The sequence below is a fragment of the Tubulanus polymorphus genome, chromosome 6 (assembly GCF_964204645.1).
Source record: "Tubulanus polymorphus chromosome 6, tnTubPoly1.2, whole genome shotgun sequence".
Taxonomy (NCBI): domain Eukaryota; kingdom Metazoa; phylum Nemertea; class Palaeonemertea; order Tubulaniformes; family Tubulanidae; genus Tubulanus; species Tubulanus polymorphus.
The window spans coordinates 8,471,931-8,487,019 of NC_134030.1; the positions used below are offsets into that span (position 1 = coordinate 8,471,931).

At 39.6% G+C, this 15,089-nt stretch overlaps 2 protein-coding genes across 2 annotated transcripts; one reads left to right on the forward strand and one right to left on the reverse strand.

Moving 5' to 3' along the window:
- Positions 1-395: 395 nt before the first annotated feature.
- On the reverse strand, positions 396-2,987 carry LOC141907707 (uncharacterized). Its single transcript, XM_074797444.1, has one exon. The coding sequence runs from the start codon at positions 2,985-2,987 to the stop codon at positions 396-398; it is 2,592 nt and encodes an 863-aa protein (XP_074653545.1).
- A 3,704-nt stretch (positions 2,988-6,691) lies between these two features.
- LOC141907048 (uncharacterized) lies at positions 6,692-9,045 on the forward strand. The gene is made up of 2 exons (XM_074796598.1): positions 6,692-7,072; positions 7,446-9,045. Exon 2 carries the CDS (start codon positions 7,464-7,466, stop codon positions 8,568-8,570), a length of 1,107 nt encoding a protein of 368 aa, XP_074652699.1. The 5' UTR covers positions 6,692-7,072; positions 7,446-7,463; the 3' UTR covers positions 8,571-9,045.
- The last annotated feature ends 6,044 nt before the right edge of the window (positions 9,046-15,089 follow it).

Sequence of the window (15,089 nt, forward strand, 5' to 3'; positions counted from 1 at the left end):
AAATATCCCAAAAGCTTATCTTGTATGAACAGATACAAGACTGTATGATAAAGAATGTTTCAAAACTGCGAAAATTCTATTAAAGCTCAATTTATCATTCATTAATCTATGTTTACTTAAGCAAGAATCTAGATATTTGACAGTAAAGTACAATTAAACAATTCATTATATTCATGAAATGATATTTTATAACTTTGATATATTCAAGTAATAGTGTAATATTTCATTGTAGTTCGAATTGGATAAAACATTGTTCGTGGTATACCATTTCGAGCAAAACCGCTGGGTAAATTCTGCCGAATATGTGTCACAGTAATTAAGTTAGCAAACGAAATAATGCATTGAATGTTCAGGATCACTTTTAAGATCGTATTTGTGGTCCTTGGGGACGAAGGTTATTGGTTTGACGTTGTGTCTTGAGATGAACTGTACGTAGCGCTGGATGATTCTTCCGGTAGACCGGCCAAACGGCGGTGGTACAAACGAAATACTCGAGGTCTCAAAACAAAAAAGACGAAAATTAAGAATCCTTGGGAACCATTGAAAAATGTGTAGGCTATCTTTAGAACCGGGGTATTTCCGTAGCTAGCCAGAAAACCGAGATACCACGTTAATCCCATTATCAAAGATAACTTCATAATAATGACGTAGGAGCTGTTTGTTTTTTTCCGTTTCGATTTTAAAACTTTTGCCATCTTTTTAGCATCTCGTATTGCTCGCATTGTGAACCCGAAAAACAATAAATTAAAGACACAAATCACTGCGATGGGCAATAGAAAAGTATAGACGAGTTGGTCAGGGTTTGAGATCCAACACACTTGTTTGTCGGTGTATTTGAAGCCGGAGTTTTCTACCCAGAACGTTAGCGAGCCACATATAGCCAGTAAAACTGCCGGCAGTAGGTAAGCATAAGCGCAATAACGTCTGTAACAACGATACTTTTGGGACTCGTCTCTAATAGTCACGGGACCCCTGAAAGTTCTTAAGGTATCGTAGCTGATGACGTTTGTCCAGAAGAACACGACGAGCCACAGATAATGCACGAACATGCCGACTATCGAACACAGCAGTGGACGAGAGAGTAACGATGGTTGGAAAATCACGGCGTTGAATAACAACATAACGATGAATAAAGAAGCACACATGTTCATCAATGTTTTACCGGGTATCGTACGCAGCGTTCTGAATAATGAATAAGTAACAAGTACAACCGTTAAACCAAACAACGACAACGAGCAAGTGATTATAGTTAGTTTAGTCTCAATTTCCGTCGCAAGATCGTAGTTTTGTCGGTAGAACTCATCCATACAGACAACAACCGAATTACCACTGATCTGTATTTGATCTTCGTTCAGCTCGAGTTTCAAGCCTCCCAGTGTTTCGACTAGGAAAATACCATCTTTCGTTTCGTTCAAGTGTTCTCTGTTGTAAACCTGTCGCCGTCGGCAGACGTCTCTCTCACAAAGAGCAATATACTTTCTTGTCTGATTTTCATCCCGATAATTTCGATAAAAAATTCCCAGCTCACTTCTTACCGGTGTCCATTTCCTCAATGTCGAGTTATCACTCCCGAAGAGTGATATGTATTCTACGCCATTTTGGACCGTCAGGTCAAACGCTTCGTCTCCGTATTCACGTAGATTCTTATCGTTGCAATTTTCCAAGTCACTTATTTTGAAATTTCTGATTCGAAATTCGTATTTTTCGATGGGCCAACAGAAAGTTATGTGTGATACCCCAACCCCGAGGCTGGTTAGAATATGATTACCGACATTCTCCAAACTTTCGTACGTTACGGTATTCAAATCGGTAAATTCTACCGAATAGTAGAAACGATTGCTCCCGATTTCATTTGGCAATAAGCTTATCTTCCACGAAGTGTCCAACTTGAAACGTGCAATAACTTTCTCTATTACGTTGACAACAGACGTAGTTAATCGTTTAGTACATTTGTAAAGCACCTTCACATTTGCGAATAAAACTCTCGTTGCGTTGTATGGAAGAAATTCGGCGTGGAATTCGTCGGAATCGATGCATCTTTTTGAAATCGTGTTGTACAACGTGTTCTTAGCTTCGCAAGTTGGAATTGACTGGAGCTTTCTCTTCGTTTTCGGATCAAGTAGATCTACCTCAGCGATGCCTGGTCTGGACAGATCAAATAGCACGGATAATCGTGGGTTTGAACCCATATCGGTTACGCCATTTTGCGAGCTTTTATGGCACTGTACGTTGCTTGTATTGAAACCGTTGCACAATGCGCAATGTACATTGCGGAACACGCTGTCGGAATCGTTCACTTTAATTGGTTCGGTGTATTTATAACAAGGATGATCTTTACCGTGTACATGCGATGGACATCTCATTACTTGATCTGCGGTTCCTTTCGTAAAACAGGGAGTTTCTGAATCGGTAAATATCAGTTTGAGTACGTGCTTCTTCAAACTCTGAAACACACTTCTCTGATCATCACTTATCCATTGTGAACGTTCAGATGACGGCGGGTCAAACTCCAAGCCCACTTGCCGACTTTTACCATAATTGATATTCGAAAAATGGCAGCGAAGGCAATAGACGTTTCGGAAGAGAATGCCGCTGTATGAAATAGGGATAAAACTTAGTAAATCGGCCATCGTGGAATCATCGTGAATCGGCAGAGGATTTTCACACGCCTCAATCTCTTCGGCGCTGGTTTGCCGTGGACATTTCGCAACTGACCAGTAGTAATAAGTTTTATTTCTCCTGTAGAAGTATGGTACGCGGAAGAGTGTACACGAGGCGAATTGCGCGTAGTTTTGCGATACGGATATACTCATCGGCGTCGTGTAGGTTTGGGTTTTACATAACGCGTAGTAGTCCAAACAACATGTGCCCATCATCACGCACGATTCGTCACAAGAACATACAGATGATCCACCTGCGCTTCCACAACGATCTTTACACGTCAACAAAAGACACGTTAGTGTAGCTGCAGTTAAATTGAACGACATTTCGTAACCTGAAAATTGTAAGCGAATTTACAAATTAGACGAGCGAATAAGCACACACGAAAACATACATTTCAAATGGAAACGTCTGTCGCATTCTATACGTAAAATGAGGAGATTAATTTCAGTTGACACTCGAGTAAAAGTTAGAAATAAGCAGCAACAAATCAAATTACAGAACGAAAAGGATAGTTTCGTGAGGATGAAGTTTGAATGTTTGTGGCAAGTATGCTGAATGAACATTTCGAACAAAAGAACGCGTTTGAAGTGTTTATCGATGACAATTCGTCCGAACGTCGAGTGAAACATTTTACAACATTCCATCGACGTAACAAAGGCGCGTAGAAAATGTATTTTGTCGTCGGGACTCTTGATGGGTACGGTACAAGTATTACCTGGTTCAGCGATGACAACGGTTCGAACGCAAATAACAAAAACCAAAAAGATCAATATCACCGATTTCATTTCTGTGCAGGCTTTCAATGGAAATCTAGATGTCAGTACATGTACAGTTGAATATTTCTTGATTCTAAACTGAAAGGACTTTACTCCGATTGGTTGTTACTTAATTACCTCATGAACGTTGATATCAAACGAAATTGCTATTAATGTTTATGTAACAAAAGAAGATTGTCCACTTCAATGTTAAACCGAGCGTGGGTTGTAGCGTGGGAAAAATTCTTCGTAAAGATCAGATCGATTAGTCAGCAATATGTATATGAATCAATTTTTGATATAGGCCCAATGGATTCGCCAATGCGCCCACTCACTTTGCCGCACGTGAAGCGCATTAAAATCACCCTCCCCATCAGATGGCGTGATGAGCACTCGGTCTGACGATGTCAAAAATTAGTTCATCTTTAATGAACTTTGAACTAAATGTTCACCCATACATTGCCACGATACATACAGGACCAACATACACGTCAGGACCAACTAAATATATAATGTAAATATACATATCAAATTCATTATGATACTTGATACTCAAGTAGGTATTGTAGGTATTACCTCAAGTAGGTAAGTATATATACTGGAATAATTTGTTGTTCACGCTCATGGCCCCGGCAACGCTGCTAGTACGAAGCATATGAATTATATAACCATTGTTCCGTGGATGGATCAGTACTCGTACAGTAATAATAATAAGTCGAGGCTAATTCCTACGACGTGTTGGCTATGATCGTCGTGTCATCGTATTTATTGTTAGGATTCCAATGTGGACGAAGAAGCTAATGAAGGTAAACGAATTTGTTAGAAAATTTCCATAACGGGTAGTCACAGTTAAAGAGAATAGAATGAATTTAATGTTAATTCAGCTTTCAATCCGCCGCGTATGGTTCACGATACTGGTTGCCGTTGGTTTTCTTACCGTATATACAATAACGCTGGACTGGCGTTGGGGTAGTCCGGCAGAATTCGCCGCGATAAAGAAGGAACCCGACGACTGGGCGGTGATTGGAGCGTGGCCATCGAATATCACTACGACAGACAATCGCCTCGTACCGGCGGCCTATGGAGACACTGCTGCCGGCGTTATCGAAGAGAACGGTATGCTACTCGGCTGTAGCCCAAAAATACCGAAGATCATTCATCAAACATGGAAAACGAAAGAGGTTCCGGTTCGCTTTAGCAGGTAAGATACTAATATGTTGTAACGTTAGTTGTCGAATAAACACTATAATCCGTGTATACTGTAGATGATGGTGGTGGTGGTGTCATTCCACCTGATGATGGTTGTTAGTCAACAGCCGAAACGTTGTGGTTCCCTAATGATAAATTTGATCGTATAATTTTAAATTCGAAGTGTGGGATTTCTTCATTTATGTTGTAACGTTTTCGTTTGTTCTACCATTAACCATCTCGATTCATGTAAATCAAACAGTTATACACTTTTCATATGTCGTGCGATATACAAATTGAGCGCATTGTAACTGGTTAAATACAATGAATGGTAGGTTAGTCAGGAAATATCAGTGCTTCTTGTAATAAACAAAGCGCTTGGAACCCTGGACGAAGAGAAATATTCGTCAACCTATCGGACGTTTCTTTTTGCCGGTCGTTTCTTGTAGATATCGGTGACTGGATGACTTGCCTGGGTCTGGTTCGGTTTTTTATATCAAATTCAATTTTTGTTATTTCAGCTGTATAGAAAGCTGGTTAAAGCTGCACCCGGATTGGGAATACTGGTTTTGGACGGATGAACTAGCCGACACTTTTATCGCTAAACACTTCCCGGCTTATATCACGTTATATCGCGGGTACCCGCAGGGAATTATGCGAGCTGACGTCATGCGGTATTTCATACTGTATACGTTCGGTGGTTTGTACATAGATCTCGACACCACGGCGCTCAGAAACTGGGACCGCATCAGGCGCCTTCATACGGCCTTGATACCGCAAGATCACCCGGTACACGTGAACGTCATTTTCAACGCAGATCGCATTCCTCTAAATGCGATCATGATGTCTAAACCCGGACATCTTTACTTTCGAGCAATAATCGAAGGACTTCACGCTCGCAACGACGCAACATGGTGGCATGACGTGGTCGGGAAAACTGGACCATTAATGGTCGAGCACGCGTTGAAGGAATACTCCGAGGCGTTGAAGCCACCGTGTGAGACAGTTTACATACCGAGTCACGTCAACTTCGTGCCGCTATTTGACGAAAATGCAGGCAAATTTAAGTATTTGTTTTTGTGTTCTTTGAGGTATCTTTTCTTTGAAAAATCGAGGACGTGGTGCCAGTACCTTTCAAAAGTGAGATATCGAAACGAGCCGATATCAAACGACGCGTATAGCGTACATAGTTTTCAGCATACATACTATAACCACGCAAAAGTTTCATCATTCAATATCGATGAAATAGCCCCCTTTCGCATCAACATCTCAGCAAAACTATAATTAGCCTTCAAATAGCCTTCGTAACGTTCGTTATCGTCGATCTTTAGATCTCTGGGAACACTCGGAAGCCAGCTCGTGGGTTCGAACCCCGTCCATTTCCGTAGTGTACCCAGGCAAGACCCCCATTGCCTCTCTTCACCCAGGATCAAATGGTAACCTGGTCTGATAGATGGCTCTTCAGCGCCAGCAGCTCTTCGGATATCGATTCTCCCCATGGGAGAGACGACTGATTTAAATGGTTAGAGGCTGGCCCAGGGGCGAACGATACTGATTTAATGGAAAGCTGTAAAATGGCGCTGTAAAAATTTAATTTCTTTTACTTTTACAAACGTGCCAACCTGGTGATCGCAGCATTTTTACTTTTGTCTCAATTTACATTTTCGTTTAATGTTAGCTTTCTGCGAAATATTTGTGCCTGACTCAATGGATTGGAGTCTAGGAGATATGCTAACCGCCCCTAAGAGATGTAACATATATCGACTAATATATAGTGACTAATTGGAATCTATTGTGTTCGTTCGTGGAAATAATCCATAGAAAATAATCCGCATAAATTACGCCGTCCGTTCAAGTTTATTTTCCATTATCGACCTCCTACGTACGAATTCCTGCTCATACGGAATAATATGAAGGCACTTTCGTTTCGAAACGAACGAAATTTCTTCACTCATTGTTTCAGACGGAACAAAAATATTTCAGCCCCCAAACGTGTCAACAAAACCGGTTTTTGATTTTGCATATTTACGACTTATATGGGCCAGACGCGAAATAATAGAGTTTTCAGCGGCTAAACTGGAATACCGTTTGAAAGCAAGTCCACGGCAGTTTCCAGTTCTAAGTGCACCGTATGAATATATATCTATACACATATCACCTATGTATATCTATATATGTATTTCAAATTATATTCGTCACGATTTATACAGATGGTTTTTTTACGTGAATAATGATTATTACGCGGGACGACTCGAATGTAAGCGTGTATACGCGTTGTGAGTGTGTGTCGTATACGTAGCTGTATGAGCGGCAAACCGATACTCTCCGGTAACTCTGTACAGCTCTCCATCAAAAACATAATTGTAAGAGCATGAATATCGACAACCTCGATGTAATTGCGTTGTTGTGATGTTGGAACGCGTAGTTTATTGCGTTTCGTCCGATGTATATTAGAAACGAGTCGGGTAAGTACAATGTGCGACTTTATTTGTTTTTTTTGTCAATCGATGTTATTTTCTTGATTATGCACTTCAAGAAAAGAGATAGAAATGTCAGTTATTTAACAGTTAAACGAAGAAGAAAATAGACTTAATAGTCTCTAGTAATAGTGGCGATTTCGATATGACAATCTTATCACGGGGAATGTCTACTTTATACGTATTTCTACTGAAAATGGTTGATACGTCTTCCTCGATGTCGAAATACGCGCATTGGTAGGTTTATAATTTCCAAACAGTAATAGACGATTGCCAGTGATAGCGTACCTATAAGGAAGCATTTTTGGAAAATAAAGGTAGAAACACCAGTTGATTTGTACATTTTTTTGATTTTCACCAGTGACTTCAAAATATTAGAATGACGGATACGGGAACGTTCGACTCCGCTGAAGACGATGGGTCGATTTTTTTCGAAGAACCAAGTGTTAACGACTTGACCGAAGATAATTCACCGGAGAGTCTGGAGGAGGTGCTGAAAAATCTCGAACTCAGTAATCTACGACCAAATAGAGAAATAGGCTTTCCGCCATCTGGTGTTAGTTCGGAAAGCGATGCCGACAGCAGCAGTGGCGCCACCTCTGCTAAGATCGAAGACGATTCGTCGTCTCGACGAGCTAGTGTCGACACGGGCAGTGTGCGGTCTCGAAATAGTAACGGATCGATAGTAAGCTCGGAGAAAATGGACGAAATCTGGGCCGTGGATTACGCCGCTGTCGTTCCCGGCCAGCAACGAGTCGACGGTACAAATCCTGTTTCGATACTTAAGAAAACCACCGACGCCCAAGACAACGAACCAGTAAGCAAAAGATCGTCGCAAGTTTTCAAACGACCGATGAAAATTCTCGGTAACATCCGCCGCAGAAGCTTGACGAAGCTCGTCGGCAGCAAAGATCCGGTGACAACTCAGGAAAACTATATTGATTATTCTAAGATACAAGTTGACAGCCTTCCGCAGCGTTTCGTGTGTAAATATCTAGGTTATAAACCGGTCCGTGGCCTACATGGTATCAAACACGTTCGCAATCAAATTGACATCCTCGTCGAACAGGTGACCAAACAAACGAAGGGCGAAGAGGTGCCCCTTGCTCAGCTTACAATCTGGGAAAAAGGCATTCAGATCAACGCACACCCGAGTACCAAAAATCTGAACGTCGACAAATGCGTGCGTCCGATTGAGTTCGTTACGTTTTGTGTGCAGGATATCAAATATTTCAAAATCGTAGCGTTTATCTATATCACCGAAATGAGTAAAACGAGTAAGAAAGCTGAATGCCACGTTTACGTGTGCGACTCGCCGTATACAGCGCGACGGTTGGCGCTATCCGTCTCATTGGCGTTTCAACGTTACGCCAAACGACTAGGCCAGAAACGGCCGAAAATGCAAGTGGACTTGCGAACCGTCGACGAAATCGAGCTAGATCTAAAAGCCGAATACGGCAAAGATAAGGCGGACAGCGATGCATGATGATAAAATATCTATTTCGTGCCAGAGAAGATATTTTATTCGGTTCTTCAAGAAAAGTCATGGCGTACATTGGAAAGCTTAAACATGCTACATATTACTAATGACCAGATTTCCTTATGGAAAAGGTGTATTTCCATGTTATTTAATGTCTAAATGAAATTCCTAATTTTTCTCATTTTCAAAATATATTTGCCTCTAATAGCGTTAGAAAAGAGAATGTTTTCTCAAAAGCCCGATGACAAGAAATGTGTTACATTATAACTTACATGTTTTTACATAACGATCATATAAAATACCATCACAAACAGAAAGTATTATTAATCGAAGTGTATATAGTACGCACATGAGCTTCTTTATTTATGTTAATCAAAATATGTCTCCGTTATTATCTATCTGTATAGAATATCGATTGTTATTTGTTTGTTTGTCTATTCACCATATAGATGATTATGCAATTATCTAAATAATCATTCACTGTCTATAACCAGAAATGATCACTAAATCGTTCAATTTCAAAAGATATTGAAGTATAGCCATTAATGCATCAGCCTGCTGTCTACACGCCCCCTCAGACATTCGACGCATATTCATTTTCCCAAAAACATGATCGGCCAGGCGTCACCATCCCCTGTGACAGTACCCCAAACAATATTCTTTGAAAACGAATAAGGGTGTCATATCTGAAGCATCAATTTTAGACAGACATTCGTCCAGACTTCGCCATTCAAACGGTGATCGTCTGACGGGTCGGGTACGGACAGCAGATTGACAGCTGCGCAAGGGAAGGTCAATGGAGCCGATCTTATTTTCAGGAGCTAACCTTTACCTAAAGGATCGAAGGTTGAATGTGTGTGTAGGACACAAAGCAGCGATTTCGCTTACAATTGGTGGAACCATGGACTCTAAAAAGAATTTTGAATTCGTTTTAGAGTCCAAAATGGTGGAACGAGTATAAAGGCAGAATTCCACCGCAAACTTCACTCCCAGTCTTTAAAACCACGGTTTCATCATTCTCACCGCAGACTACGGACAGCTAAGCGCATAAATGAAGAAATCCCACACTTCGAATTTTAAAATTATACGATCAAATTTATTATAATGAAACCACAACGTTTCGGCTGTTGACTAACAGCCATCATCAGGTGGAATGACGATGATGGCTGTTAGTCAACAGCCGAAACGTTGTGGTTTCATTATAATAGATTTGATCGTGTAATTTTAAAATTCGAAGTTTGGGATTTCTTCATTTATCTACAGTATACACGGATTATAGTGTTAATTCGACAACTAGCTAAGCGCATGTCGCATCCAAGACGTTTTGCAAGGCGTTAGTTAAAAGTGAATAATCGCGATTAGTGACCACCACCGTTGGGATTTCATTATTCGATTCACTAAATGCGATAGTCCTAACGACAAGAAATTGCACCTTTTCCTGTCTGTATTTCGCTATGGTTTCGATCTCATTTTCGGTGAGAGTATTAACACTAGGCTGTGAAATAATGACGATATTTCGACTGGTTGCAACTATTTCCGTTTTCAAGGCGTCGAGACCGTGTTGTAAATTTGATATACCATCGTCAGCCTAAAATGATAGATTACTGATATCGTTAGTCTGGCAGCAAATGCTAATCGAGACTCAATATTTGCCGACAGAAGATTTATTCTATGAAAGAGAAGTTGCCTTACGACGAAAGGAACATACATCTTAGCAAAAATACATACGTTGAAATAAGATAAAAACCAACTATGTACAAATTAAAAGAATTATGAAATCGAGAATTTGACAGAATTTGAATTTAAAATACACCTGACGATGATCTCTAGGGTGAGAGCGAAACGTCGACTATTTTATATCTTTTGAAGAAATAAATTCTCGATATTAATATTCTTTTAATTTGCACATAGTGGGTTTTAATCTTATTATCCGTTCACCACGTTGAGTGTGGTTATTGTCCTAATACATATATAGAATGTTTTCGATTTGAAATATTATTTGTAGTTTTTACTAACTCACCGCTGTGATGGGCGAGAAAGATCTAGAGTAATCAACACCCGCACACGTGGTCTTGAACAGTTTCTCACAATTTACGTTAGAATACTTGAAATATGACCAAGTGAAGGCGTCGACCTGCGGCTTCATATCGTAACAAGTTTCCATCATCATTAACGCGAGGTGTAGAGGGGTCGCTGACCACGGTTCGCTGCGGTAGTTTCCGTCGATGAGCACGATCAGATTCACTTCAGTCCAAGAACCAAGTTCAACGCAACCTGTCGTAAAATGTTTTACTTTTTGACGAAATAAGAAATTCCAGAAGGATTTAATCATTGTTACATTTCATTCATTTCTCATTGAAAACTGTTGACACACATATTTCGGTTATCGTAATTTTTGTATGAAAAATTCGCGTATGAATGATGAAATGTACGGCCTTTCAAACTTTGGTTTAATTTTAGATTAAGCTTGAGTGAATGCTATTCAAAAGGAAGATTTATATACTTACTCGGAGTAGACGTGGAAGGTTGAATGGTTTGACTCGGTGCAGCAAGATCACCTGAAATTTTGTAGGCGGGTTTTTAGTACATACGTATATATATATAGTTTTGTAAAAACTTGATAATAAATCAAAGCAAATTTCAAAGCGCTTCAAAATGATTAAATGATTACATGAGATATTAATCTGCCGGTCCAGATGATGCATGTCTACTACCATTAACAAGGGGTGAGTGTAACAGATTTTTGAAGTTACCTCTGGGCTAGCCAACTTTCACTTCATTAGTAAACTAAAGCAATTTGTGCTTGAGATACTTACCTGCTGCTGAGCATATTTCCTGGAGAACTTTGTCAGCTGTTTCGGCAGTGTTTTTGGAAGTCATTTCGAAAGTCGCGTTACTCATACGATGGATTACCGTACGCCGCACTGAACCAACGCCAACCACCATCAGCCGATAACCGAGCTTAACCAACTTGTCTCGTTCGGCAAAGGTCTCCACTCGATATGCCGACCAACCGTTGTAAATCAGCACAACTTGCTTCAATACGGACACATCGGCTCGCATGCCATGTACTGTATCCAGTATTTTTTCGCGAACGTACGCCAACGGCTTGTTCGAGAAACTCATCGTTCCATGGGGTTTTACTTTGGCATTTACGCTGGCAATCGACTCTTCGACGCTTTGAGAGGTAAACGTCTTCAAGGTGAACACGTCTCGAATATCGGAGTAGGCAGAGAAAGTCACAACTGCGTACTGGAAGCCATGCAGGCCCGTAGGCACATTCTGGTTGCCGATTACGTCGACAATGAACTTCTTAGCTACCGGCACGTTCTCGTATTCGAATACCATGGACGTATCGACAACGAAAACAACATCCGCTTTTCGTTTCGAGCAATCGACCACCAAAGCCTCAGTTACGCCAATATTGGACGCCACAAAAAGAACTACCACAATCTCCAAAAACCGTTTTCCCATTTTTCCTTTTTTTAAAGAAAGTAAACACATTTTGAAAAACACATTGAGAAATGTCGTTTAAATAGCATTTCAAATAAATTCAATATGAATAGAAATTTAATTACGGACGATCCGAACGTTTTAGTAAAAATGCGTTCACAATTTCAATCTTTTCAAACTTCGCGAGTCACATTCAATCGATAGAATTAAGATAGAATTATTTTAGTTTCTTTCAACACATCATTCTTACCTCGAGATATTGAAAATGTCTCCATCGTGCCTTAGCTTTGGATAATAGCGGACCGACCAGCCGTTAGGATGTAATGAATGAAGTGTTCAGATTTTGTAGATTTTTGCAATCGATACAGCTGTATTGTATACATATACACGTACATACGATTCATTGTTTTGGGGGGATATATCATATTCGTTCGTGACTGAAATGCTCATTTGATATCACTTAAAACTAATTGATTTCTTCAGTAACCTATCCCACTAGAAAAACATCTCCCATTTCATTGGAATATATCATTACCAGCCAGTTTATTGTCGAAAACAAGTAGTTCAAATTCGATAATTTTCAACATTTGCTTTGCACTTATCTAGATTTCGACTATGTAGCCCTTTTAACGCTCGTGTCCAGTGTATTGCGTAATAGGACCTACGAAAGTTCAACCAATAAACTACTAAATGTGAACATGCAGGTTCGGATCCCGAGTCTAGGGAAGAAGTGCCCACTTCAGAAATCATGGGCCTTTTTGCCAAGCATCGCCGCAATTTCGTTGCTCTAGTACTCAATTATATTCTGGAACTGAAGACAGTCAAAATTGCTACAACGACATTTGAAAGTCTCTCAGTTGTTCAAGCATAATTCAAATTTATCGGAAAAAAAATATATTCAGTCCGAAATTTTAGAGGGTGGAAGTATTAAAAGTTCTTAAAGAATTAAGGGGTGTCCGAACCACCAATGACTAGTGGATCGTCATCATCTTTTTCACAGAGAGCATCGATTAAATGCTTTTATCACTATAAACGCAAACGCATGACACCGATATGTGTGAGTTTTCAAACTACAGAAAACAACAGATGTGTATCCGTCTGTGCATAAATAGGTGGAGTCCGCGTTCGTCATGTATGTAAACTGGGTTAATTTGTGAGATCTAACGCCGCGCGCTCGACTGTATTCAAATACGCACCGTAATCGATATCTATTCCCGTAAAATGGCCGTTGTAATAAATGAAAAGAGTTTATCAATACACTTACTCTGATTTTTCAAAGATGAAGGCCCAATATAACTTAAAATCTAAATGAATTATGTTCACACCTTTCATCGCTATAGATAAAAGAAAACGAAATCGAATAAATTGCTGAATTGAGTAGCGCGAGTTGAAGCGAGAGAATTTATCGGCGGTGAATATCATATCGATTCATTAACAAGATGTGATGTTAATACGGGGCTCTGGAGAAAAAGCTTATAACCAAATATCGGCTTAAAACAGTTATTGCTGCACTACATTATATCGAAGTGCATGTTATCCGATATGAATTACTTTATTGGATATGAATTTCTCTAAAGATTATCACGTTTGCGACGAAAGCACGCTCAGCGAGGTTACGCAAAAGTACGATTTACTGCGAGGCTAAACTAAGCAGATTTTAGATTTAGCTTTGATGTACAACGCTTAATTTCGCTTACTTGAAGAAACGTCAGTATAGGAGCTGTAAAATTAAGTATCGCGACTCATCTAGAAGCGTTTTATGTTAATGGCACCCGATAAACTTCTCTATGAATTTAAGGATTATATCATTCTTCCAAATAATCTGTAGCTACGATTTACAGGGGGTATAGTATCTGTAAGATTGAAGATTGTATACATAAGTAAAGGCATTGCAGGACTAAACAGTTCCGATAGGCTTGGTCGAACGTGAATGGAGTGTACTTGAACAAAACTCGGACCACGGAATTCCATTGGAAATCTATTTCTTGTCGGGCCATATTGAGAAGTCTATAAACTTAGTCTATAAGATTTTGGCTCGGCTCACCTCTACAGCGGAAATTCGTGGAGACATATTTTCAAGGGAAATATATTTTAGGTCACACAACGGTAAGTTCTAGGCTACAATTTTCACTACTACGTACGTATACGAATATAACGAAAAGATATTCGGTTACTATTTTGTTAGCTTACCACAAAAAAATCTATGTCACATTTCTAATATTTGATTAAAATTAGAATATTCGCTTTTACTAAACAAATCTTAAGAATCCTAGTTACTCCCACCCTTCTTCAGTCTAAAATTGAATTTTAGAATTGAATTTTAGACTGAATAAGGGTGGTTAGCAACCACCCGAAATATTACTAGTATTTCAAATGAATTTTTAGTCAGTATATTGAATTCATTTATCGTTGGATTTTACTCGTATTGTTCTATCCAAATATTGCGATCTACTGATTTTTAAATGTCCATGTCAAAATTAGAAAAGAAACCCGAACTTCTATTGATACGGAGGGCATTATCAATCGTCGACCTCACTGCATCCTCACGGTGACATTTCACATTACGATGTGCTGCCATTTTATTATGCTGGTGCAATGAAGAGAAAAAAAGTTGATCAAAATCTCGGTATTAATATTTAACTCAATGGGAGAACTGCGATCGATATGAAAATGTTTTGAATGTCTTGTTTCAGAGCCAGTGCAGTTGATTATCTTGTACTTAGAAAGTGGTATGTTTATGTCAGTGTTTAGCTCCGTGTCGCTAGACGTTCGGTCTGAGGAAAATCATAGACAAAATCTGTTTGCTGTATATCGTCTTTTGTTTGCAATTGTGTCAGATGTTGAAATGTAGCCCAGCTGTGTCAGTTCGTCACGGTACAATAAAATGGTATTTTATACGCTCTCAATGTGGCCTGTAAGATAATCTATAGCAATATCTAACAACTATAATGTCCCCCGTGAAACCAGTTTCATTGTAACTGGTGAATACTGCCCTTGCTTCGAAATACATAAAGGGGTATGCGACGCGATATTCTCTCATAAACGCGAAGAACGTTATCCAAACTGGCTTAG

What these genes read in the sequence shown, in the direction of transcription:
- LOC141907048 (XM_074796598.1), top strand. Translation starts at nt 7,464, where the DNA reads ATGACGGATACGGGAACGTTCGACTCCGCTGAAGACGATGGGTCGATT.
- LOC141907707 (XM_074797444.1), bottom strand. Translation starts at nt 2,987, where the DNA reads ATGTCGTTCAATTTAACTGCAGCTACACTAACGTGTCTTTTGTTGACG.